Source organism: Fukomys damarensis, unplaced genomic scaffold (genome assembly GCF_012274545.1).
Source record: "Fukomys damarensis isolate Sample0158 unplaced genomic scaffold, DMR_v1.0_HiC HiC_scaffold_23, whole genome shotgun sequence".
NCBI lineage: Eukaryota > Metazoa > Chordata > Mammalia > Rodentia > Bathyergidae > Fukomys > Fukomys damarensis.
The window spans coordinates 31,252,842-31,278,457 of record NW_022900935.1 but is presented as its reverse complement, the minus strand read 5'-3'; the positions used below and the strand labels follow the sequence as shown (position 1 = coordinate 31,278,457).

Sequence of the window (25,616 nt, the reverse complement as noted above, 5' to 3'; positions counted from 1 at the left end):
CAGGGGATCAAACTCGGGACCTTGTGCTTGCAAGGCAGGCGGCAGCACCACTGAGCTAAATCCATGGCTGTTTTGAATATTCTATGTTCATTTCTTCCTGTAGTCACCCTAAACCAACATATTGATAGTTTACTGCATTGATAATGTTTTTCCTATTTCTCATTTGCATGCCTATTCCCCAATGAGATTTATTCTTTCCCATGCTCCTGTGATTATAATGGGAGGGTACTGGGGATCGAACTTGGGTCCTAGGCAGGCGGCATGATTATAATGATTTTTCTTCCTTTTCTAAGTACAGAATTCACTCAAGTTTCTTCTGTAATGATTATGTAGTGATCATGAATTCCTTCAGTTTATGCTTATCTTCAAGGATCTTTATTTCTCCTTCTATTCCTTTGCCAGCTATAATGCTTGGTAGATTCTTTCAAGACCTAAAATACATCCTCTCATGTCCTGCTGGCATTTAGAGTTTCTGCTGAATAACCTGCTGTTATTCTGATGTGTTTGCTGTTGAATATGACTTGGCTCTTCTCTTAGTTTTATTTGTAGCACTTTTGTGATACATGATGAATACACTCATCTTGGGGAGCTGGCACATATGCATATCTCATCTTAGTCCTTTTTTTCCCTTTCCCCTTCATCTCTACATCCCCTTCCCATTTGCAAAAGGTCTATTTTCCTATTTCCTATTATCTACCTTTTATTTTGCTCTTTAAGCATTATAGACTCAATGTTCATCCATTTTCCTATAAATGACTCAAATTTACCATTTTTATGGCTGAGTGATATTTTATTTTGTAAATATACCACACTTTCTTTATCCTTTTCATCTGTTGATAGATATATAAGCTGCTTCCAAGATTTAGCTATTATGACTTGGGTATGTATATATTACTGTAATATGGTATATTTAACTCTTTGGAAAGATACCTCCAGGGGAAATAGCTAGATTAGATGCAATTTTAGTTTTTTGCAAAATCTATATACTGATTTCCATAGTGGCTGTACTACTTTACACCAACATCATAGAAGGGTTTTTCACTGTAACTCCACTGGGTTTTTTGTTTGTTTTGGTTTTTGTTTTAGTACTTTATGATAGCCATTCTTTCTGGAGTAAGATGGAATCCCAGTGTTGTATTTCTCTAATGTTCAGAGATAGTGAACATTTTTCATGTATTTATTGATCATTTGTATGTCTCCTTCTTAGAAGTGTCTGTTCATTTCAGCTACCTATTTTTTGATTGGGTCTTTTATGGTGGTGTGTCTAGGTTTTTTGAGGTCTTTATGTATTCTAGATATTGTACTCTGTCCAAGGAGTAGCTGGCAAAAATTTTTTCCCATTCTACAGGTTGTCTCTTCACTTTTGGTTATTTATTTCACTATGCTGGAACTTTTCAATTTGATATAATACCATTAGAGTCTTTGTTATTTCTTCTACAACTGGGGTTCTGTTTAGAAATTCTTTTTTTATACCTATGCTTTCAAGAGTTTTATTTATTCTTCCAGCAGATTGCACCTCTACTTAATATCCCAAGAGTCTATTTATTCTTCCAGCAGATTCCATTTCTATTTAATATCCCAAGATTGTTTTTGCTATTCTGGGTCTTTTCTAGATCCATATAAATTTTAGGATTATTTCTCCTAATTCTGTGAAGAATGCTGTTGGTATTGTTACTGGAATTCCATTAAATCTATATATCAGTTTTGGTAATATGGCCATTTTGACAATACTAGTTCTGCTTTCCAAGAACATGGGATGGCTTTCCATTTTCTGGTATTCTCTTTAATGCCCCTTTCTAGAATACTATAGTTTTTATTATGGAGGTCTTTCACTTCCTTGGTTAGGATCATTTCGGGGCATTTAATTTTTTTTAAAGCTACTGTGAATGGTATTGTTTTCATTTCTTCCTGTGTATTTATTGTTGATGTACAGGAATGTTATTGAATTTTTTTGTGCTGATTTTGTATGTTGCTGTTTTCCTGAATTTTGTAGTACTAGGAGTCATTTGGTGGAATTTTTTTGTGTCCTCTATGTGAAGAAACGTCATATGCAAGTTAAGGATTGACATCTTCCTTAACACAATATATATATATATTTTTATATCCCTTTCTCTTGCCTGATTGCTCTGGCTAAAGCTTTAAGTATTATATTGAATGGGAGTAGTGAGAGTAAACAACCTGTCTTGTTGCTGATTTTGCAGGAAAAGCTTTCAGTTTTTCCCCATTTAGTATGATGTTTGCAGTAGGTTGGTTATAAATGGCTTTTCTCAGGCTGAGTTAAGGTACTTCTATATTTTCTTCGGGATTTTTACCATGAATGGATGTTGGATTTTGTCAAAAGCTTTATTTACATCTGTTGAAATGATCATGTGATTTTTTTTTGTCCTTACTTCTGTTTATGTAATATATTACATATATTGATTTATGTGTGTTGAACCATCCTTACATCCCAGGGATGAGGTCAACTTGGTCATGATATGTGTGATCTTTTTAATGATTTGTTATACTGTTTGCTTTCTTTGTTAAATCATTGTCTGGTTTTGGTATGAAGGTGATGCTAGCTTCCCAGAATAAGCTTGGGTCCCTTCCCTTTTAATTTCATTGATAAGTTTGAGGAATATGGGTATTCGATCTTCCCTGAAGGTCCTGTAGAATTCAGCAGTGAAGGCTGGGGATTTAGCTCAGTGGTTCTGGTGCCTGCCTCCCGAACACAAGGACCCCATTTCAATCCCAGGTACCTGCCACCAAAAAAAAGAATTCAGCAGTGAATCTATCAAGTCCTGGGTTCTTCTTGATAGGTTTTAAAATAAATGCCTCAATTTCATTGCCTGTTATTGGACTCTTCAGTATTTTTTTGTATCTTCTTCATTCAGTTTTGGTAATTCATATGCATCTAGAAATCTACTTTATCTAGATTTTCCAGTTTATTTGAGTACAAGTCTTCAAAGTGATTACTGACAATCCTCTGGATTTTGGGGATACCCATTGTGATTTTACTTTTTTCATTTGTTACTACAGTAATATGAATTTTTTTTTTCTTTCCTTCTTTTGGTATGTTTGGCTAGGGGTTTATCTAGTTTGCTTATTCTTTCAAAGAACCAGTTCTTCAATTAATTCTTTGTATTTTTGTCTCAATTTTGATAATTTCACTTCATATTTATAATGTGCTTCATTATACTAGTTTTGGATTTGGATTGCTCTTGTTTTCCTAGGACCTGGAAGTGCATCATTGGGTTACTTACTGGAGATTGCTGTTTTTCCAAGGTGGGCATTATTCACAACTTCCCTCTCAAGACTGCTTTTACTGAGTCCCATATGTTCTAGTATGCTGTAATGGCATAATCATTTGATTCTAGAAAATGTTTGATTTCTTCTATTACTCACTGATTATTCAAGTATATTGTTTAATCTTCTCGTATTTACATAATTTCTGTAATTATTCCTGATACTGAAGTGTAGTTTCACTGCACTACAATCTGATAGAATGCATGGAATTATTTTGGTTCTTTGTATTTATTCAAGCCTTCTTTATGATCTAGTATGGGGTCTGTTTTGGAGAAATTCCATGTGCTGTTGAGAAGAATGTGTATTCTGTTGTATTCAACATTTTATAGATATCTATTAAGTTCATTTGTTTGACACTATGGTCCAATTCTGATATTCCTTTTGACTTTTTTTTTGTCTAGTTAATCTATCTTATTGAGAAAGAGGAATGTTAAGCTCTTTTGTTATGACTGATCTTTGTTATGTTTAACTGATCTTTTACATCCAGTAGTATTTGTCTTACAAAATCAGTTGTACTGGTTTGGTGCATATGTACTTAAAATTGTTATCTCCTCCTGTTGAATTGTTCTCTTTACCAGTATATACTGACCTTCTTTTGTCTCTTCTAAACAGTTTTGGCTTGAATTCTACTTTTTCTGAAAATAGGATAGCTACTTCTGCTTGCTCCTGTTGCATGAAAAACTGTTTTCCATCCTACAGTTTTTTAATCTATGGGATTTATTTATTTATTTATTTTTGGTGCCGGGGATTGAACTCAGGTCCTTGTGTTTATGAGGCAGGTGGCAGAACCACTGAGCTAAATCCCTGGCCCTAGGCTTCTTTAAATATTAAGTGTGGGGTTTTTGGGGTGTTTTTTTTTTTTTTTGGTGTTTTTGAGACGGGGTCTCACTATGTAGTGAGACAGACCTGGAACTCACTGTGTAGTCCAGGCTGGTCTCGAACTCACAGTGATCCTCCTGCCTCAGCCTCCCGAGTGCTGGGATTACAGGCCTGTGCCACCACGCCAAGCTTTAAGTGTGTTTCTTATAGGTAGCACACTGTTGAGTTTTGTTTTTTATTTCCCTCTGCTAATCTATGTCTCTTGATTGGGGAATTGAGACTACTTAGACTGAGAGTTATTATGCTTTCTGTTACTCATTATTTTTCTCTTTTGCTTAACTGCTTAATCTGTTTGCTGTATTCATTCCAGTAGAGCCTTTCTCCATTGTCTCTGTTTAAGGTAGTTCTGAAAAAAATTTTTTGTAGTGCTGATTTAGTAATCAAGAATTTCTTAAGGTGCTCTTTGTCATGGAAGGTTCTAACTTCTTAACCAAGTTTGAAAGATGGTTTTGCAGGATGAATTAATCTATGTTGAAATTTGTTTTCTTTTGGGGCTTAAGAAGTTCCTTCCAAGCTCTCCTGACCTTTAAAGTTTGTATTGAGAAATGTGATTTTAACGGGTTTCCATTTATAGGACATTTGTTGTTTTTCTCTAGCAGCTTTTACAATGTTGTCCTTGTGTTGGAACCCTGGGATTTTGGTTATGATGTGCCATGAAGGAGTTCTTTTCTGACTGTGGCTATTTGGGGTTCTATATGCATTGGTACCTTCATGTTAAATTTCTTCCCGTATTTGGAGATTTTCTGCTAGGATTTCTATAAAAAGATTTTTTATGCAATTCAAGTCATTTTCTAATTTTTCTCTAATTCTAATTAGTCTTAGAGCTGGACATGGTGATGCATGCCTGTAATTCCAGCTCTTGGGAGGCTCAGGCAGGAGGATCATCACGAGTTTGAGTCCAGCCTGGGCTACACAGTGAGTTCAAGATCAACTGTTACTTCTGAATGTATAGCCACCTGCTTCAGCCCTATCTTCTTTACACTCTCTTAACACACTGGTCACTTCTGCTGTCCATACTTTTAATAGAATTTTTTTATCTCCTGGATTTCTATTGATACTTTTTTATGCACTCTAATTCTTTGATAAACTGGTAATTGTTTTGTTTAGCTCAGCTAGCTTTTTATTAGTGTCTTCTTAAAGCTCACTGATCATTTTATTAAGCCCTTTATCTGTTTAGTTATATAATCTGTGAGCCTGCCAAATCCTTTATTAATGTTTTTGTTTCTTTGGTTGTTCCTCTTTTATTGCTTTGTGTAATTCAGCTATTTAGTTTTTATTTCTACTTATGCCCACTGGATTGGCTTTGGATGAATTAGTTTTTGTTGTTGTTGTTTTTTTTGGTACCTGGAATCAAATTCAGGACCTTGCGCTTACAAGGCAGGCGTGGCGTCACTGAGCTACATCCCCAGCCTGGATGAATTAGTTTTTAAAAGCATTTTATTGCTTTGTTTTCTCATGGGGGCGGGGAGAGGGAGGGAGGGAGAGGACATGCACTGAGGATTAAGGATCATTTAGAGTAGAAAGACTCTGTTGCTAGTATGAGATCTCACTGGTTACAGTCTGTTTCTCAGTGATGTAATCTTGGCTTTGGTTTGGTATTTATCCACCTCTTTGACCTACTTAGTTTAATAGTATCAGACCCAGTCACTGCGTTGCCAGGAAAGAATTGCTAACAGTCAATATCAGCATTAACAGATGCAACCATACATCCATCAATCTGAGCTCAAATAGTTAGTTTCTCCCCCAACATTTACATATGGGGAAACTTTGACCTATTGTGTGGGAGGGCGGCTGGGTAGACCCCTGAGCCTGGATCTCTGCGGCTTTTCCACCCTCCTCAGATCATTGCTATGACCATAAAGTACCTCTTCTCCTCACCCTTCCCAGTCCACAGAGCACTGCCTGTTACTGCAGATCTCTGGGCTGTTCTACTGCGATCAGAAAGCTTGCCAATCTGGATGGCATGCTTTAAGCCTGCCTCCCAGCTGCAAGCACTGGGCACAAGCACCTGTAAGCCTTTGTCTTTGTCTTTAGATCCAACCTTTTCTGATAATTCAAGGAAGGGAGAGTGTAGTATAACTGGTTTAGCACCCAGTTTTCACTGATTGCCGCTGAAGCCTCCTTGATCCCTGTTCCCTTCCCTGTATGGCAAATCCTGTAGTTGTTTCTGTGCTCTCCCTTTGCAAGCCTTCTGTAAATGTGCCAGAGAATGATCTCTCGCTGTGACACCCCTCTCCAGCTCTCCTCTCACTGTCTTTCCCTGTTCACATTCTTCAAAGCTCACTCTCCAAACTTCAAACTCATGGTCAAAGCCCCCAGCAGTGAGTGATAGAGGCTCCCAGGCAGGCATGTGATGGGCAGCTGTGAGCAGTGAGGATGTCGTGTGGGCACAAGTATTCCTGGTGTTTGGGGGAAGAATGCCTATTCCAGGACCAGTTTGGTCTCCTTTCTCTCAGGGTCTTGCTGCCTGCTTATATAGCCCCTGAGCCACAGTATTCTCAGCGCTCAGTTCCAGTTCCCCACAGGGTCATGTGTCTGTCTTTGACTTTCCTAAGGGCTGATCAGTGCCCTCTGAAAAAAATACCTTTTGCCAACTTTCAGTTTCTCTAATGCCCTGGCCTATGAATATCTCACTTGCTGTATTCCCCTTCCTGGTAGGAAGGGCAAAAAGGTTAGGAGCTTCTTCCAGTGAAATGGCCACTCCTGAAGTGCCGGCTTCCTCCCTCAGGTGTTAAATCCTCTCCCAAGATCATGTGTACACTGGACCAGTGGTGTAAGGGATGCCATGGTCTCAGTGCGATTCAGCTTTCTTTTCTAAACATCCGATACTGTATTTGGATCTGATGAGTTTCTCCTTCTGTTTGCCTTCCTCTATCTGGCTTTCTTTGTGCCCCCTGTTTCAGTGTACTTTAGTTTTCTGGTGCATATCTGAGTTTTCCTTCTTACTGTGTCAGATCCCAGGGGATCCACTTTCTCTGAAGGTCTTGCAAGATGGGGGTCCATTTCATGATTCAGATAGGTGTGGTACAGGAAGAAGAGCATGTGGGGTGTACCATCTTTGGTTACCCTTGCAATGGTACTGAAAGCCCCAGATATTGGAGTTACCTCAGACTTTGCTGAAACCAGCTCTGACACTTCAAAGCAATTTTGCTACTGGGGGTTTCAGTTATGGTGATGGGCTTGGGAGTTCTTATCTTGTGTTCAGTCACAGATGTAGTTCTAGGTGTTTCATGGGGAAGGACAAGGGACGGGCTCATAGCTCCCACTGTGGCACTCACCTTATCTTATCAGCAATGTATGATCTGGTAGGGTATGGGGATAACTGATGCTAAGGTCCCTCACAGGTACAAAGCCCACAGCAGGTGTGTTATTTCCCTCTGTTGTTGTTCCCTGCATACTGGGATGATTTCCAGGAGTGGGATTTCAGACACCTACCGTTATGCCTGCTTTGGGATAGGTCATGAGCTGAATTAAACCCACCATTAATTAAGGTTGAAATATGCACCAAGGTCAAGGTGGAATTAGGTCATGGCTGGAGCAAGGTGCAACTCCACTTGGCTGGCCTGGGAGTGTAGCTCAGCACCCATTCAATATGCTTTAAGTGCTAGGCTCAGTCCCCAGAACCACAAAGAAAAAAAATTTTTTAATTAGGTAAATATAACATTTGCAACACCATCAACAATAGAAAAGATTGGGGGGAAATACTATATAATAAAATTAAAAGTTAAAAAATAAACAAAAATAAAATTAATTTTTAAAGGAGCAAAGTGATGAAGTAAAAAGGAGGAGAAAGAAGAAAAATTAAAGAGGAGGAAAGAAAGAAAAGAGAAAAGCAGAAAAAAGTGGAAAAAGGCAAAGAAAAAAAATTAAATATTAAAAAGAAGAGAACCAGGTGTGGTGGTGCAATACAATAATTCCAGCACTCATTGGAGGCTGAGGCAGGAGGATTGCCTTGAGTTCCAGGTCAGCCTTGGCTGCATAGTTTCAAGACCAGCCTTAACTACGTAGTGAGACCTTATCTCAAAAAAATAAAAAATAAAAAGAGGAGGAAAAAATACCAAACAGGAACAACAATAAGGTATTAATTTAAAAAAATAAAAATTTCCTCTCCACTGAGAGGCTCAAACAAGCAGGCAAGAGCAGAGCAGATGTTCCCAACTTACGCCAATCAAAGCTACCTCCCTGGCTTCTTAGACCCTGCACTCCTTGGACAGCAAAGTCTGGGGGTTACTCACTCTTCTCCCTCCCTGGTGGTCCTGGCAGGTGCCTCACAGGCATGATGATTTGTGGCTGGATCCACTGAATGCCTCTCAGCTGCTCGCACATGAATGAGTGGGTATGCAAGCAGAGCTTCCCAGATTAGGATTCCCTCCAAAGGTGTTTATGCGTCATGCTCTGGGAGTAGGGTAGATGCTGCTGCCACAGGGTCAGGAAGCTGGCACGGATTGCTGGAGTCCCCACAGATTCTTCAGTTTTTGTGCTATGCACTGGGAGGGCTGGGGTAACCTGGGCTTTGCAGTGTGGCCCACATGCCTCTGAAGCTGGAAAGATATGTGCTGGGGAAGATGGTGACAGTTCCATATGACCGTCATTGTCACTGCTGTCAGCGAGTCTGGTGTCCCAAGACCTGGTCCCACACACAGCCACATGTAATGACTCTGCCAGCCCAGTTCCCCTACATGCCACAGATAGCACAGAATCTCAGTGCATCTGAATCATAGTCTCTCCCCAAGCCACACTGACTAGGAGGCTGCTGTCTAGTAAGCCAGTGATATTGCCACAGGATCTCAGAGACAGGAAATGCAGGGGTGTTTGACTCCCAGAGAAGTAAGCTTAGATAGTAAGGCACTTCACGAGATGGCTCTCGGTCATAGCACCATGAGAATATGCTGAGAAGTACAGTGCCTGAGGGTTCCAGGTCTACTGTCTGTCCACAGTGCATTTCTGCAGAACACTGAAACCTGTGGCCAAGGTGCTTTACTAGGACTCTCTCTCTCTCTCTCTCTCTCTCTCTGCTACGGCTGTGGCTAGGTGTCCCCCAAAGCCTCATAGGTGGGGCTTTTCAGAGGTGGCTGGATCTAGGGTATGTGATGTTGGGATTAAGGGCACAGGATTACTAAATTAGCCCACTGATTAGTTTTGCATAGTTCTGGGTGTAGTTAATGGGAAAACTTGTCCTGGGTGTGGGAGGCACTACCCAAAAGGCTGGATAGGGTAAAAACAGAGGCAGGCTTGCTGCTCCTGCTGCTCCTGCTGCTGCTGCTTGCTGCTTCAGTGTCTTCTGTTTGCCATGGACTATTTCTCTGCTGCGATGCCTCTCTGCCATCCCACCCTGCCTTGGGGCCAGACAACTATAGACTGAAGCCTCTACAAACTATGAACTGAAATAAACCTTTCCTCCTTTGAGTGTCCAGTATTTTGTCTCAGCACCATAAAAAGTAACTAAAACACCCTCTTTCACTTTCATCTTTCCCTCTGCTGTACTTCAAAAAGATCAGTGCTGGGGTTTCTGTTTTACCCTCTGTTCCACTATCCAAAATCTCTGGGTTTCCTCAAGTCTCCCTATCCTCTACTGAACTTCAGCATAGCCCCATGACTACTCACCCCAATAAGCAGCAACAACCCAACTAGTTGTTCTGATTCTGTTCTGTGGAGAAGTAGGCAGATGCTGGGTGCCTCTAATCAGCCAACTCGAATCCCCTTAGATTTTTGAAGTGCTAAGTGTTAAGAAAGTTCTCTGGAGCCAAGCACAGTGGGGCAAACCTATGTTCTGGCAGGAGGATCACTTAAACCCAAGAGTTCAAAGCCAGCCTGGGCAGCACCACAAGAAAGAAAAGAAAATTCCCCCAGGAACTTGCTTGTCTTTCCCTAACTAAGAATTCAAGGCATATTTCAACTCATAAAAAAGAAACAGTATGTCCAGTTAATTGAAAGTTATCTACTCGTAGCTCCATCATACGAAGCATCTATTTTCATCATTTGTTCTCTCTTAACATATTCATAAGGATTGGCTATAATTTCTAGACCAATTTTTTGTAAGTAAATAACTTTCAGAGCAGTATCGACAATGTCACCTGGACATTTTAAAAACCACTTCCTCAGTCTGATTAAAAAGACAGAATCTCAAACATACCATTTTAATAACACTGTTTCCTTCAAATGTGCTTGGCATATCTGTTACCATCTCTTGCTGCAAAATTTCCACAGCTTTGGATTCCAGGCCATACTTCCGTACAAACTCTTCACTGGCCAGAACTACGGCTGCAGCACCATCTGAAGTGGGACTAAGACAAGGTATAAAGAATTAAACCCAGTTTCATCTCAATCCCAGGACTTCAGAGTAAGATAAGAGCAGACAGGCTGACTATGCTTGCTGGTGGGGGCACTGTCTTCTCTGTGATATCTGCAGTTAAAAATCACCCATGATTTTCCACTGAAGAATGACAAGACCTTAACTATTGTCAGTCACTGCTTGATTGATCTCTAGTGTCTCTCCTGAAAAGTTCTCATTACCAAGAATCACAGATTTGCCACTGAAGATGCATAAAGTCAACTTTCTGGGGACTTTCAGGAGTCCAAAAGGTTATTTCCCATCTTAATACAATAGAGATTCTGTTATAGGTCCATGTAGCTCCAATTTTGCTATATTCCAAACAACTCAGTCCCGAAATCCTTTGAGAAACTGAGAAGGAATAGAATAGGGAGAAAGTCCATGGTTAAAACTCCTAAGATCTTTTTAAAATAGGCCTTTCCCTTAGAGCAAGTTGTAAAGGAAGGTTACAGATACAAGGTCCCTCTGTAAGCTCGGCAGGACATTCTCAGTGGGACAACTCTCATATTGCAACAGATAAAACCTGATGGGACTTGTTTCACCTTCATCCCAGCCGATATCTCATACTAGGACACAGTCAGGAGCTACACAGTTCTCATTTAATCTTCTAGGAAATACTTTCAGGCAATTTATAAGATACTATTATCAACATTAAAACTATGATTTTTCCCCCCTTGTTTTAATTTTACCCTTAGCTACTATTACAGAGAGCTCTAATTAGTTCCCTACATTGGACATCTACAAAATGCTCAGCAAAAAACTCATTGGACTCCACTGGCCTAAGCTACATCTTAATAAATACAATTAAAGCAACCAAAGCAGTTAGCGGTCATGAGAGAGGGAGGGAAAAGAAATTTTCAAGAGAGCAGAAAGTTTGTCTCTGAGCAGGAACAGGTAGTAAGGGTTCTGCAGTGAGGTAACCCAGGGTGCGGACTACATTGTAGGAGTTCAATAAGGCGAACACCCAGACACAGAGCCCAAGGTTAATCACAGAGGGGAAGGCAGGGGTGGGGGCATTTATGTCCATCTATTAAATCTTAAAATATGTTTTGCTTACCAACACTGTAAGACAGTTAAAAAATCAAAAACATTTCGAGATGTCATTATTTCATCTAAACTGTATTCTTCTTGGAACTGGGAATACCTAAATACAAAAGAAGCAGTTTTAAAATGTGACACAGTAATTGTAGGTTTTATTGGAGATATCTTGGGCCATAAGAGAGAGAATAGCATGTGAATATTGTTTTTACAACCAAAAGACTACGAATGGTTTCCAACTTAAATAAATTATTTTGAGTTTTTAAAAAAAGCTTAACTCCCTAATACCTATGCTGTATAATAAAAAAATCTGGCCAGTCTTTGTCCTGGGTTCATGCCACGGTGCCTCTTTTTTGTTTGTTTGTTCGTTTGGTTTTTTGAGACAGGGTCTCACTATGTGGTTGAGATTGACCTAGAACTCACTATGTAGCCCAGGCTGGCCTTGAACTCACAGCGATCTTCCTGCCTCAGCCTCCTGAGTGCTGGGATTACAGGCATACGCCACCATGCCCAGCTTGTTTTTTGGTTTTTTTGAAACAGGGTTTTGCTATGTAGTTCAGGCTGGCAATGAACTCACTGTGTAGCTAGAACTTGTAGCAATCCTCCTGCCTCGGTCTCCCCAGTACTGGGATTATAGGCATGCACTGCCATCCCCAGCGCCAAGGAGCTTCTGAAACCCTTAAAATTGCCTGACTGATAGCAGTATCTTTGTTATGTAAGTGAGGTGGTAGGCCACAGTTGTCTTCAAGATGGGCGCCAGATCACCAGATGAATCAGCCCTGTGCATGCTGGCATTATTAGACTTTTGAGCCAGTTCATCATCCTGAAGAAGGGGTAAGGCTGGAGACTAAGTCTAGTTATATGGCCGGTGATTTATTAAGCAGGCCCACATAATGAAACCCAATAAAACTTTGATCGCAGAAGGGCTGCCTTGCCAGGGAACACCTGATGTGCTGAAAGGGTGACCAGAGGGTAACCTGCTCTTCCTCCATAGGGAGAGGCACAAGAGCTCTGCAGTGGGACCCTACCAGACCTAGCCCTACACTCTTCACTTGACTGTTCCTGATGTGTATCCTTCACAACAAAGCTGTAACTATAATTACAGAATTTCCTGAGTTCTAAAAGTGACTCTGGGGAGTTATCAAACCTGAGCGGGAGTCATGGGACCACCTGCAGCTGAAGTGGGTGCAGACTTGTAGAGGACTGAAGCCTCAACTCATCAAGTCTGTACCCACTCTGGTGCTTTGTGCCAGAACTGAGTTGCAGGGCACCCAGCTAGTGTTAGACTACTTGGGGATTAAAAAACAATATCACATTTTTTTCTACACAATAATAATAATAATAATACAAAAATCCAACATCCATTCATAATTTTTAAACTCCTGAAGAAAATATGTAAAGAAGGACCTTATCTCAATCTGATAAAAAGCAATTTATGACAAATCAACAGTCAACATCTTATTCAATGGGGAAAATCTGAACATTTTCGCTCTAACATCAGATTCAAAATGAGGGTGTCCATGATCAACACTCTTGTTCACTATAGTATTCAAAACATTAGCGAGAGCAATCAGAAAAGAGGAAAAAAAAAGGGAGGTGTATGTATAAGAAAGAAAGAAGTTGGGCTGGGGATTTAGCTCAGTGGTTTCGCCGCCTGCCTCGCAAGCACAAGGACCCGAGTTTGATACCCAGTACCAAAAAAAAAAAAAAAAAAAGTCCAAATATCATTATTTGCACACAACATGATCTTCTACATAGAAGATCCAAAAAATTCTATGAAAAGACTTCTAGAATTAATACAAAATTCAGCAATATACAGCAAAGGAAGTCAACACACAAAAATCAGTAGCATTCCATCCTTCTACTTTGTTGGTGGGAATGTAAACTAGTACAACTACTATGGAAATCAGTATGGAGATTCCTCAGAAAGCTAAAAATAGAGATTTCATTAAGTCCAGCTATTCCCCTTCTGTATATTTTCCCCAAGGAGTTAAATACATCCTATTACAGTGATGCATGCGTGTCAATATTCATAGCAGCACAATTCGTAATAGCTGAATACTGGAAACAGTTTATATGTCCATCAAATGAACGGATAAAGAAAATGTATCTATACACAATGGAGCACTGCTCTGCCATAAAAAAGGATAAACTTGAGTCATCTGTAGGAAAATGGGTGCACCTTGAGGCCATGATGTTAAATGAAAATCAACACAAAATCTTAACTATCACGTGCTTTCTCTTGCATGAGAAACCAAAGTATAAATAAATTAAAGAGCAAAATAAAAGATAATAGGAAACAGGGACACCTTTTGCAAATGAGAAGGGGATCAAGAGATGCTGGGAGGAGGGGAAGGAGATGTGAAAAGAATTAAATGGGTCATGTACATTTACCACCTACCCACAATGAATGTAACTGTTATATCCCACAAACAGGTACTAATAAAAAGAGAGAGAGAAGCAATGAAATGTGTGCTGAGATTTGATGGGTAAGTAGATAGATATTCACAAAACAAGAGAGAGATGGATATTCTAAAAGCAAGGATATAAATAAAAACACAGAAGCAACTACTGCAGGGCACACGGGGAAAAACTAAATTCTTTAGTGAGCCCACAGACTGGGAATATCTAAAATCAAATTATCAGAGGCCTATTATCACATAGGAAAGAGCCTGAAATTAGCATATAAGCAATAAGAATTCACCACTGATTTCACAGTATCTTTTGGGTCTTCCACAAAACACCCTTAGATCTAGGTATGGGATAAAATATTGTTAAATTAGGTATGTCCTAAATTCAAATACCCATTTCTAATCAGGGAACTTTGGAGAGCTAGAAGGAGCATGATATATAAGAAAAACACAGTAGTGATCCATTATGGTATAAAATGTTCTTTGCCCTTGTTTTATGTTTATTAAATTAGCAAAATTTGTTTAACAGTTCAGAAATACATCTTATGTTCCAGGTTCTGAACTTGTCCTCAAGGAGCATATAATCTAGTGAAAGGAAAAACATATGTATATATAATGTTGCCACTACTTAGAATTCAGGCATGTTAAGAGTTTCTGTAAGCTTCATATCCCTCAGCTACAAAATGAGAATAAAGCCAGACAGGAGGTTGCACGCCTGTAATCCAGCATTCAGGAAAAGCTAAGGCAGGAGAATCATCATAAATTTGAGGTCAGCCTGGGCTACACAGTGAGGCTAGCCTGAACTATACACTAGTGAAATCCTTTCTCCTAAAAACAGAGAGAGAGAGAGAGAGAGAGAAACAGAGAAAGACAGACAGAGAAAGGGGGGGATCTGCCTTATAGGGTCCTTAAGGTGATTAAATGTACATACTCAGCACAGTGACCCATTTTGGAATTCAATAAAGCTAGCTACTTTCTTTTATTGTCTGGCAGTACTATGGCTTGAGTGTGTCCCCAAAGGCTCCATAAGTTGACCTTTAGTGCCTACTGGGAGGTATTAAGAGAGGAGAACTTCATCAGACTATGGTGTTTAGAGGTGGGGCATTTGGGAAATGATTAAGATGAGGTAAGGTCATCAGGGTGAAGCCCTCATAACTGAATCCTGCTGGCCTTACAAGGAGAGAGAGTGGAAGAGACACAGACCCACATGGAAATTCCCTGCACCGTGCCACATGATGCCTTCTATCACCTCGGGACTCCGCCAGCCACAGGACTATCCCCAGATGTGGAACTCTGACCTTGTTCTTTCAGAACTGCGAGCCAAAATCAACCTCTTCACTTTACAAGTCACCTGTCTTTGATAATTATGTCAATCAGTGCAGAAAATGGACTAGACATGTGGTATTGCCTTTACAGAAACCCTAGTTGCATGGCAGCAATTCAATTCCCAATTGAATTCTTATCAATTCAATTCAAATCCAATTGCACTCGGCACTAAGGAAACAAAGACTATTGATCTGTAATATATCTGATGTAATTTTACTTCAGATTATTTTCAGGATATAATCATATTGTTTTGTTTGCTTGTTTGGTACCGAGGATTGAACTCGGGTCCTTGCGCTTGCAAGGCAGGCCACCAAACCGTTGAGCTAAATCCCCAGCCCATAATCATATTGTTTTAATGCAGTAAGAGTTAATGACAATAAAGTAATTGAAATCCTTCTTAGTTACTAATATGCATTTTACAAACTTATTTTTGGTGCTGGGGATTAAACCCAGGGCCTCATGCATGCTAAGCACAAGCTCTACGACTGAAATACATCCCTCGCCCCCAGTTGTATCTTTTAATACCAGTCACTCAGTATTTTTTAGAAGTCATTAAGCTTTAATGGTGTTTTAAGTATAAACAAGCCAAAAATTGGAACTGAAAAGTTGGCAAAGGTTAGGAACAAGTTTCATTTTTTAGTTTTTCACTTTCCTTTTTTTCCCTCTCTCTGTACTGGGGTTTGACCTAGGTCTAAGCTCAAACTTTCACCAGCTTTTATTTTTTTTTTTACACTGTGTGTGTGTGTGTGTGTGTGTGTGTGTGTGTGTATGTTGTGGTACTGGGGACTGAACCCAGGGCCTTTGCAGTGAGCTATATCCCCAGTCCTTTATTATTTTTTATTTTGAGACAGAGACTCACTAATTTGCTAAGTTCCCCAGGCTGGGCTGATGCATGTGATTTCCTGCGTTAGCCTCCAAAGAATGTCAGAATGTAGAGAAAGTGGGATGGGTAGGGGAAAGGTAAAAAGGGAAAAGAAAAAATATGTGAAAAGAAAAAACATGGAAACAATGTCTTTGTAAACAGGGAAGGGTGGAGGGGGTAAAGGGAGGGCTGGGGAATGGGGAAAAATAAGAATCAAGGTAAGTCATGTATAGGTACAAGATTCCAATGATGAATGTAACTGTACTGTATACCTAAAATGTACCAAGAAATTTAATAAAGATTAAAGAAAAGAATTATATGTCCAGCAGGCACCAGCCTTCTGTAAGAAAAAAATACAATAAAACATTCTAGTTAATATCTTTGAAATTTTACATTTGCTTTTCAATTATACAGTAACATATTACATGGTAGACTAAGCCAAGTTTTTATTATTTCATATCCCTGAAATACTTACGGGTTGTTAATTGAATGCTTATGATTTTTCCATCCAATTTTTGCAAAGTGTTCAGTTTTTGTTCCTGTAGAGAAAGAAAACATTTATTAGTGTGTTAATGTTTTTCTGTTGCTTATTAACCAATGTAGCAGTACTGTGTCTGTGAAATATTTCCATATTTTCTGTTGGATAAATATTGGTATTAAAGATTTCAACACTGATACCTTATATACTTTTTAAAAATTAAATTTGGATAGGGCCAGGGATTTAGCTTAGTGGTTCTGCCACCTGCCTCACAAGTGCAAGGACCTGAGTTTGATCCCTAGTATCAAAAAAAAAAATTAAGTTGGGGTATATTTAATGAACTGAATATACTAAGAGGTATCTGAGATGAAAAAAGTTCAAACTGTTTGTTCTTTGTAGTGCAACTGGGGTACAGTTTCAAAAATAAAAATACATAATTTGGAGCCACAGTGGTGTACAGCAGGAGAACAGGGTCTCACTATGTAGTCCAAGCTGGATTTAAACTTACAGCAACCTTCCTGCCTTAGCTCCTGAGTGCTGGGATTACAGGCATGCACCACCACATTCGGCTCATATCATGATTTTTTTTTGGAAGCGGGGTACCAGGGATCGAACTGGGACCTTGCGCTTTTGAGGCAGGCAGTGGAACCACTGCGCTAAATCCCCAGCCCTTGAATTTTAAATTAACAATGTTCAACCTGTGTATATCACTGTGCTGAAGCCAGAATCTTATTTACAGGAAAATCATTAAAAGCAACAGGACAAGGATGACCAACATCTCTACTACTATTTACTATGTACTTGTGGTACCAGCTAACGCCATTAAACACAAGAAATTAAATGGAAGTGTTACATTTAGTAAAGAAGCAGAAAACTATCTCTTTCTGCAGATAACATGGTTGCATATCTGGAAACTTCAATAAATAAAATAATAAAACTAACTCAAACATTTAAAAATTAAGTGAAATAGTCACAAAATTAATATACCAAAATCAGTTCCCTTACCAACCAGTTTTGAGCCCATAACAGCAGTCTATTTGTAATAGTATCAAAGATGAATAAATGAATTAGACAAGATATTTAGAAGTTCAAGACCAGCCTGACCTGCATAGCCAAGGCCCTGTCTCAAAAAACAAACAAAAAGATTATTTATGAGTAAATTTGACAAGAAATAAAATGTTTATATATGAGGAAAACATCCTGAAAAACACAAAGGTAGAACTGAAGAGAAAAAATACGGTGGACCCCCCCAAATTAGTAGGGGTTACGTTCCTAGAGTACCCATAAGTTCGGAAAAACTGAAAATTTCAGATATGGTCAGAAATTGTCTATAAATGCTTCTTTTATAGTTTAAACCCTAAATATGTTCTGTCTCCTACAGTTATGTAATTTAATTTAATAAAATACTGTATTAATAAAGCCTTTTGGTGGCATCTTAGAGATCTTAAGGCTTCGCGAAGAACAAAGCCGCGAACACCAGAGACAGTGACCTGTGGCAGAGCAACCTGTTACGATGCAGGGATGCCGATGCCTCTGCCAGGGAGGGGTTACAGGGCAGCAGCCAATCAGCAACGAGGAAAACTGAGTAACGCTCTCCGATTGGCTACTTGCGAACCTCCTGCCAAAAAAACAATTGTAGAGGATATTCGTGGTTTCTGAGAAATTTCGGGAGTTTCCCCCAACAGTTATGAATTAGGTTCTAAGGGAAAAAAATCATCGAAGGACTGAGGCTACGGGCTCTGAACCAAGACTTCAAGGGGGAATACTGTAGTCCCTATTTTTAGGACAACTCAACATCATATATCAGTTCTCTTTAACTTCTAAGATTAAAACAAGCCCAGTGAAAATATCGGTAAGATTTTAGAGAGCTAGACAAATGGGGAGCAAAGTTCAAATGAGGTGGTGGGGACAGGGGGTACAAAAAACCATACATAACCATTCACGAATGTAGCCAAGAAAACAATGATAAAGAAAAACCATGAGGGGCTCTTGGGCCAGAAAATAGATGTTAGTGGGTAAATAGCGAAACTTAGAATAAGGTTTATAGATTAGATAATATTGTCACATCACACTATGCTGCCCATCCTGGCGCTGAACTCCGAGGCTCAAGCATCCCTCCCGCTCAGCCTCCCAAATAGCTAGGACTAGAGATGAGTGCCCGGCTCAACATTAATGTCTTGTTCTAATAACTGAAATGTGACTGGAGAAGAACTGTAACTGGCACTCAATTTTTTAAAACATAGTGATATAGATAAAAGAATGAAAAATAATCATGGCAAATGTTAAAGGTTAGGGAATCTGGGAAAGAGAGTATTAAGATTTTTTTGGTAGTATTTCTGCCACATTCTCATTAAATATGAAATTATTTCAAACAAAATACTGTAAAAAGCATACCACAGTATACTTTAGTAAGTCTAAAAGCAGCATACCATATTTTAAAATTGACAAACATCTTAATAGGGAAGGGTGAAGGGGGTGAAGGGAGGACAGGGGTACACAGAAAAAACAAGAACCAACATCTGTCATGTAAGGGTACGAGATCCCAATGATAAATGTAACTGTATTGTTTGATTTGAATGTACCAATAAACTTAATGAAAAAATAAAAAAAATAAAACTGACATCTTTTAAAGGATAACCATGGACAAGCATAGTTTTAAAATTATAATGTGGCTACTACATTCACTATCTTGGAAAGTAAGATTATTTATTTATTTGTTTGTCTATGTATTTATTTATTTTTGAGACAGGGTCTCATTATATAGTTGAGACTGCTCTGGAACTATGTAGCCCAGGCTTGTCTCAAACTCACAGCGATCCTCCTGCCTCAGCCTCCCAGTGCTGGGATTACAGGCATGTACCACCATGCCCAGAGATATACTATTTAAATAATAATACATCACAAAATTCATTTTCCTTCCAACCACAAAGTAGGTTAAAAAAACTAAAAGGAAGGCATTGTTCTAGCCAACTACAAAAGAAAATTCAAAACAAAACATGTTTCAATACCTATTAATAAATGCTGAACAAGTGCCTAATGCCCCTCAGCTGTGCACAATTATTTAAATTTTATTTATTTATTTAAAATTAAACATAGCTATTTAAGAAACAGTGAAAAGGCTGGATGTTTTATAGTATGGTAGATCTGAGGTTTGTTTGTCTGTTTGCTTTTGAGACAGGGTCTCACTTTGTAGCCCAGGCTGGCCTTGAAATCTCCTGAGTGCTGGGGTTACAGGCCTGTTCCACTATGCCCAGCTGGTAGATCTGAGTTTGAAACACTCTGCTATAAGCTACAAGAAGTTACGTAAATTCTCTAAGCTTCAGTTTGAAAAGTAGGTATAAACCTACCTCCTAAAAGTAATTTGATTTCCTATGTAAAATATCTGATATGCCTGTGACAATTAACAAGTGTCAGCTGTAATTCCTGGAGACTGGCTGCATGATACAAAACAACATGAGTTTTTTTTGTTTTTGTTTTTGTTTTTGTTTTTTTGAGACAGGGTCTCACGGCATAGTTGAGACTGACTCAGAACTCCATATGCAGCCCAGGCTGGTGTCGACCTCACAGCAATCCTTCTGCCTCAGCCTTCCAAGTGCTGGGATTACAGGCGTGTGCCACCACGCCCCTAACAACATGAGTTTTTAAGAGATGAAATTAGCAGTGAGAGCAGACTCTGCTACTTACTCACCACATGATCTTGGGCAAATCAAAAACTTCTCTAGGTATCAGACTCTTCAGCTATAAATGGGGTACTAACACTTCTGATGATGGGTTGTTTCAAGAATTGAGTGAGATATGTGGAAATTCATTCCATCATTTAACAAAGGTCTAGCCGGGCATGGCGGTGCACACCTGTAATCCCAGCACTCAGGAAGCTGAGACAGAAGGATCGCTGTGAGTTCAAGACCAGCCTGGGCTACATAGTGAGTTCCACAGCAGTCTCAACTACATAGTAAGACCCTGTCTCAACCACCCCCCCCCAAAAAAAAAAACATTTAACAAAGGTCAATGGAGTATTTAGGCTGGGAACTACAGAACTGAAAGAAGAAAAATCTTCCTTATATACCAAGTACTCTGTTAGGAGACCTATCAAACACAAATGCAACAGGCATGGTCTGTACTTTCATAGAGCTTACTGTGCTAATAAGGAAGAAAATAAAGAAGAAGCAAAACTACATATGATAAATACATGAATGTAAGTAGTGCCGAGTACTATGAAGGAAAATAATATGGAGCTGTCTATAAAGGAAAATAATGGATAGATCTACTTCATTTTAAATAGTGAAGGAAGGCCTGTCTCTTGGAGATTAAACAATGTCAGTCTATGCCTGGCACTATTCTAGGTGACAGTAAATGAACAAGGAATAAAACTTTGTGGAATTTATATTCTGGCTAGAAGAGACATTCAATAAACAGGAACACAGTATGTATAAATATCAGATCATTAAAAGTGATATATAAGCAAGGCGTGGTGGTGCACATCTGTAACTCCAGCACTCGGGAGGCTGAGGCAGGAGGAATGCCCTGAGTTTGAGGCCAGCCTGGGCTACATAGCTCAAAGATAGTCTGAACTACAGAGCAAAACCCTGTCTCAAAGAAAAAAAAAAGTCCAGGCATGGTGGTGCATGCACTTGGGAGGCTGAGGCAGGAGGATTTGCTGTAAATTCAAGACCAGCCTGGGCTACATATCTCCAGGTCAGTCTCAACTACATAGTGAGACCCTGTCTCAAAAAGCCAAAAAAAAAAAGTAATCTAAAGCTGGTCGTGGTGGTACACGCCTATAATCCTAGCACTCGGAAGGCTGAGGCAGGAGGATCCCTGTGAGTTTGAGACCAGCCTGGGCTACATAGTGAGTTCCAGGTCAGTCTCAACTACATAGTGAGACCCTGTCTCAAAAAACAAAACAAAACAAAAAGTAATCTATTTTTAAAATCTATCGATCTATTAAAAAGTAATTGTAAGCCAGGCGTGGTGGCGCATGCCTGTAAAATCCCAGCACTCAGGAGGCTGAGGCAGGAGGATCGCTGTATGAGACCAGCCTGGGCTATATAGTAAGTTCCAGGTCAATCTCAACTACATAATCTCAAAAAACCAAAAAAAAAAAAAAAAAAAAAAAAAAAAAAAAAAGTAATTGTGGATTAAAATCACTGAGTTGGGGAGGGTATTATACAGCAATAACTAACTCATAGATTGCTATATAGTTCAGTGCCCAGAACAGTGTCTGGAATACAATGAGAATGCAATAATATCTTAAATGAGTTGGTCAGTTGAAAAGGAGCTAAAGAATAACCAAAGAGGTAAGAAAATAAGAGGAGAATGAAGGGTTGTCAAAGATGTCAAGAGAATGTTTCAGTAAAGAAGTGCCTGGAAGGGACTAATGGGACTGAGATCCAGTCAAGGAGAAGGATTTATTGGATATGGCAAACACGGCACTCATTGGTGGCCTTGAGAAAAGAAGGAAGCCAGACTGGAACGAACTGCGGTTAAAATGGTTAAGAAATAGTTGCAAAACAGAAAATTCCCATGACCAAAATCTGGCACTGTTCCTCTATGTGATCCCACCACTTCCTTGAAGTTTTTATGTTATTTTATTTTTTCTTTCTGATTACTTGATCCTGGCTACTGAAGCTGGAATATTTTTCCTATGAAAATAGGAATGCTGGGGCTAGGAATGTAGCTCAGGGTTACAGCACTTGCCTAATGTGTGGTAAGATCCTGGGTTCAATCTCCAGCACCACAAAATAAATAAGCAAACAAGCAATGCTGAACTTTCCAATATGACTCACAGTATACAATTAGGCACCTGTTCAATCATACAAGAGAAAAAAGCAAAATAAAACAAAACGCTGTCTGCACTGTCCTATGCTTTACCTAACTCGCTAAGACAGGCCAACTGCGGACCCTCAGGAAAGTAGGACATTTTCCTACAAAATAAATACAAAAATTTTGACTTCATAAAACAACATGGAATGACAAGTGATAATGGACTCTTGATAGACTTTACAAATTAGGAATAAAATTTGGCTATAAAAATCTATTACAAAGAGCAAAGAGTACAGCTCAGTGATAGTCTACTTACCTAGCATGCACAAGGCCCTGGGTTCAACACCAGCACCGTAATACATGAGTCCACCAAAAAAATGTATATACACTTTAGCAATTAATTGTACTAATAAAGTCTGGAAGCTAACAGCTACCACTTTGAGCACCTCTTATAACTGCAGAGGCCAACAGTAATTTGTATTAATCTCATCCTGTCTCCATAAATTTAATATTAAAATATGTATATATTTTTTTCGTGATGCATATTTTTTTTGGCAGACTATATTACCAGGAGAAAGTTTTAGTCTTATTATATTCAGAATTGATAATTCTCATTTTATAGTTCATTATTTAAAGAGTCAAATTTTGTCCTATTTTTCTTATTTCAATTTCCTACTGCACAGTACCCGAGCTATTTCCCTAGGAAATAAACCCTACTTTCAACTAATTCAAAAACCATTTTATATCTTATATATCCTGGTATTCTCCAAAGTTCCTTAATAAATACCTATTAGTTCCTATCTCATGTGCGTAACTAATAAGTCTGAAAAGGTTTTTAAACATACCATATTTTTCCATGTGCTCTCTTCCAGCAGACCCAAACATCTGAGCAGCAACTGGGTGGGGAGACAACCCACATTTAGCGATGAAGATTTCGAGGTGTTTATCAGTTGGAAAGGTCCTATCTGGAAACTAAAAGAAGGAAAACGCAAAATGTGACAAGGAGTTGGCAAAGATCAATGCCTCTTTAAACTACAACAATGATACTAAGGCATTTGCTTATTCTAAGCATAGTAAATTTAAACATGGTCAATGTGACTATAACCATTAATAAATGGCTATGTGGGAAAACAAAGGAAGAAGAAAAAAAATAAATGATCAAAGAGATAATATTTTAAGAATGTTTATCAAGCATCCAATATGCGAGAGTAACTACTCAAGGCACAGGGGATAAAGGGGTGAGCAAACTGGCTAAGGATTTTCGTTCATCTGTCGCTTACATTTAAGAGGAGGGTAACAGAAGACTATAGGGATAAAAATAAATTAAAATGTAAATAATAATGCTATAAAGAAGAATAAGTCTGTGTGGGAGGATAAAGACTAGGGAAGCACTAGTCTGTAGACAATGGTAAGAGGAGGTTTCACTGACGCTGACATTTAAGCAGGAACATGAAGGAGCGGGGAGTAAGTCACCTGTGTCATCTTGGGCAGAATGAACAGCAGAAACAACGATGCTGAGATAAGAGTATAACTGGGGTTCAGAAAAGTAGCTGATCAGGGTAAGGATAAAGTGATTCCCAGAAATGCAAGCACCTCTGTTTCCATGGTTCTAGAGCAGATGAGCACAGCTCCCCTGTAAATATTCCTCAAGGGGAAACTCACTGGTTCTTGTCAGTTACCTGGGCTGTATCACAGCCCTCGCTATACACACCCCACTAACATACAGCCTGCTACATGGTAACCACTCCACAAATAATTATTCAATGAATAAACAGAAGATTTTTTTTGGTCAACAAAGTGTTCTAAAGGGGATGCTATTTAGCCATTCTCCTTCATTGAGAAAAAATAGGCTTAAAAGAAGAAAATAAATAAACACCTGGGTATAGTGGTATGCACATTTATATTCTCAGCTCTTAGAAGGCTGAGGCAAGATTGCAAGTTTGAAGCTAGTCTGAGCAACATAATGAGGCCCTGTCTCAAAATAAAAAGGACTGGAAGTGTAGGAGATGTAGAGCAACCCAGGGTTCCAGCGTCAGTCAAAAAGAAGAAGACCAGGAGGAGGAGGAAGGGGGAGGAGAATGGCACGTATGGATCAATGGAATAGAAGTGAACGGACACCAAAAAAAAACCCTCATACTTACCATTAACTGATATTCAAGGAAGGTACCAAAATACCTCAGTGGAGGCCACAGCCTCCGAGGAACTTACAAACAGTGCCAAAAACACCTGTTCTCAGCCTAAGGAGACCATAAGACATCTTGACAAAAGATAGAGGACAAGAAAATATTGTTCTTTTCAACATGTTCAAATGGGAAGGGGAACAAGAGAGTGGGCAGGGGAAGGGAAGGGAAGGAAGGAAAAAGATTTTTAAAAAGAGAATGAAAGGAAAAAAATGGATATAAAGCTTTTGCAAATGAGGAGACAAAGATGGGTCAAGGGGAGGGGAGGAGAATGGAAAAAAAAAGAAGAATTAAGATATATTATGGACCAGGGATTTAGCTCAGTGGTTCCACTTCCTGTCTCACAAGCATAAGGTTCTGAGTCTGATCCAGATACCTATATGTGTGTGGTATTAATAATAATAATATATAATATTTTATGAATAGTACTCCATTATATATAAAAAAGATATATTATGCACATAAATTCCCTATGATGAATGTGATCATTATGTATGGCAAAGATATACAAAAAATACATACATATATACATACGTACATATATACAATATTATTCTTCTATACAATCTCTCCCTTGGTAAAAATTTTAACTCCTACTGCTCCCCTATGCCTGTTTGTGACATGAACAGTTTACAATGGCAGCCAATCCCAGACTCTGATGCCTAAAATTCAGTCAAGAGCTTATTTAACCTTGCTAACTTTACAACCAATTTCACAGGGTCAAATGACCCAAAACATAAGTACTCAGAGGCCGTATAGAATGGCAACATTCCATCACTGAAGAAATTAAAAACTAAGCAAAGTAAATAAACTAATAAAAACTGTTGATATCAAGAGCTATTGACGCATGTCACCACATAAGGGCAGTAGCCTCTTAAGTCTCTTGGCTACACTAAGGATTCTACAAAAAATATGTGAAAATCTTATATGTTAATCATAAATTTTCAGGCAACTATATTGAAGAAGTAAAAGAGGGGCCAGAGATTTAGCTCAGTGGCTCCATCACCTGCCTTGCAAGCACAAGGACCTGAGTTTGATCCCTGGTACCAAAAAAAAAAAAAAA

The 25,616-nt window shown here is 39.0% G+C and overlaps 1 protein-coding gene across 2 annotated transcripts in view; it reads right to left on the bottom strand.

Moving 5' to 3' along the window:
• The window catches only part of Scp2 (sterol carrier protein 2), a 107,991-nt gene that overhangs the window by 53,063 nt on the left and 29,312 nt on the right, over positions 1–25,616 (bottom strand). For both annotated transcript variants that reach the window (XM_010610350.2, XM_010610351.3), the window contains exons 6-9: positions 23,219–23,345; positions 16,608–16,671; positions 11,553–11,639; positions 10,298–10,448 (exon numbers count right to left, since the gene is read on the bottom strand). In XM_010610350.2, the coding sequence (XP_010608652.1) occupies positions 10,298–10,448; positions 11,553–11,639; positions 16,608–16,671; positions 23,219–23,345 (429 nt within the window). The remainder of the gene's footprint in view (positions 1–10,297; positions 10,449–11,552; positions 11,640–16,607; positions 16,672–23,218; positions 23,346–25,616) is intronic.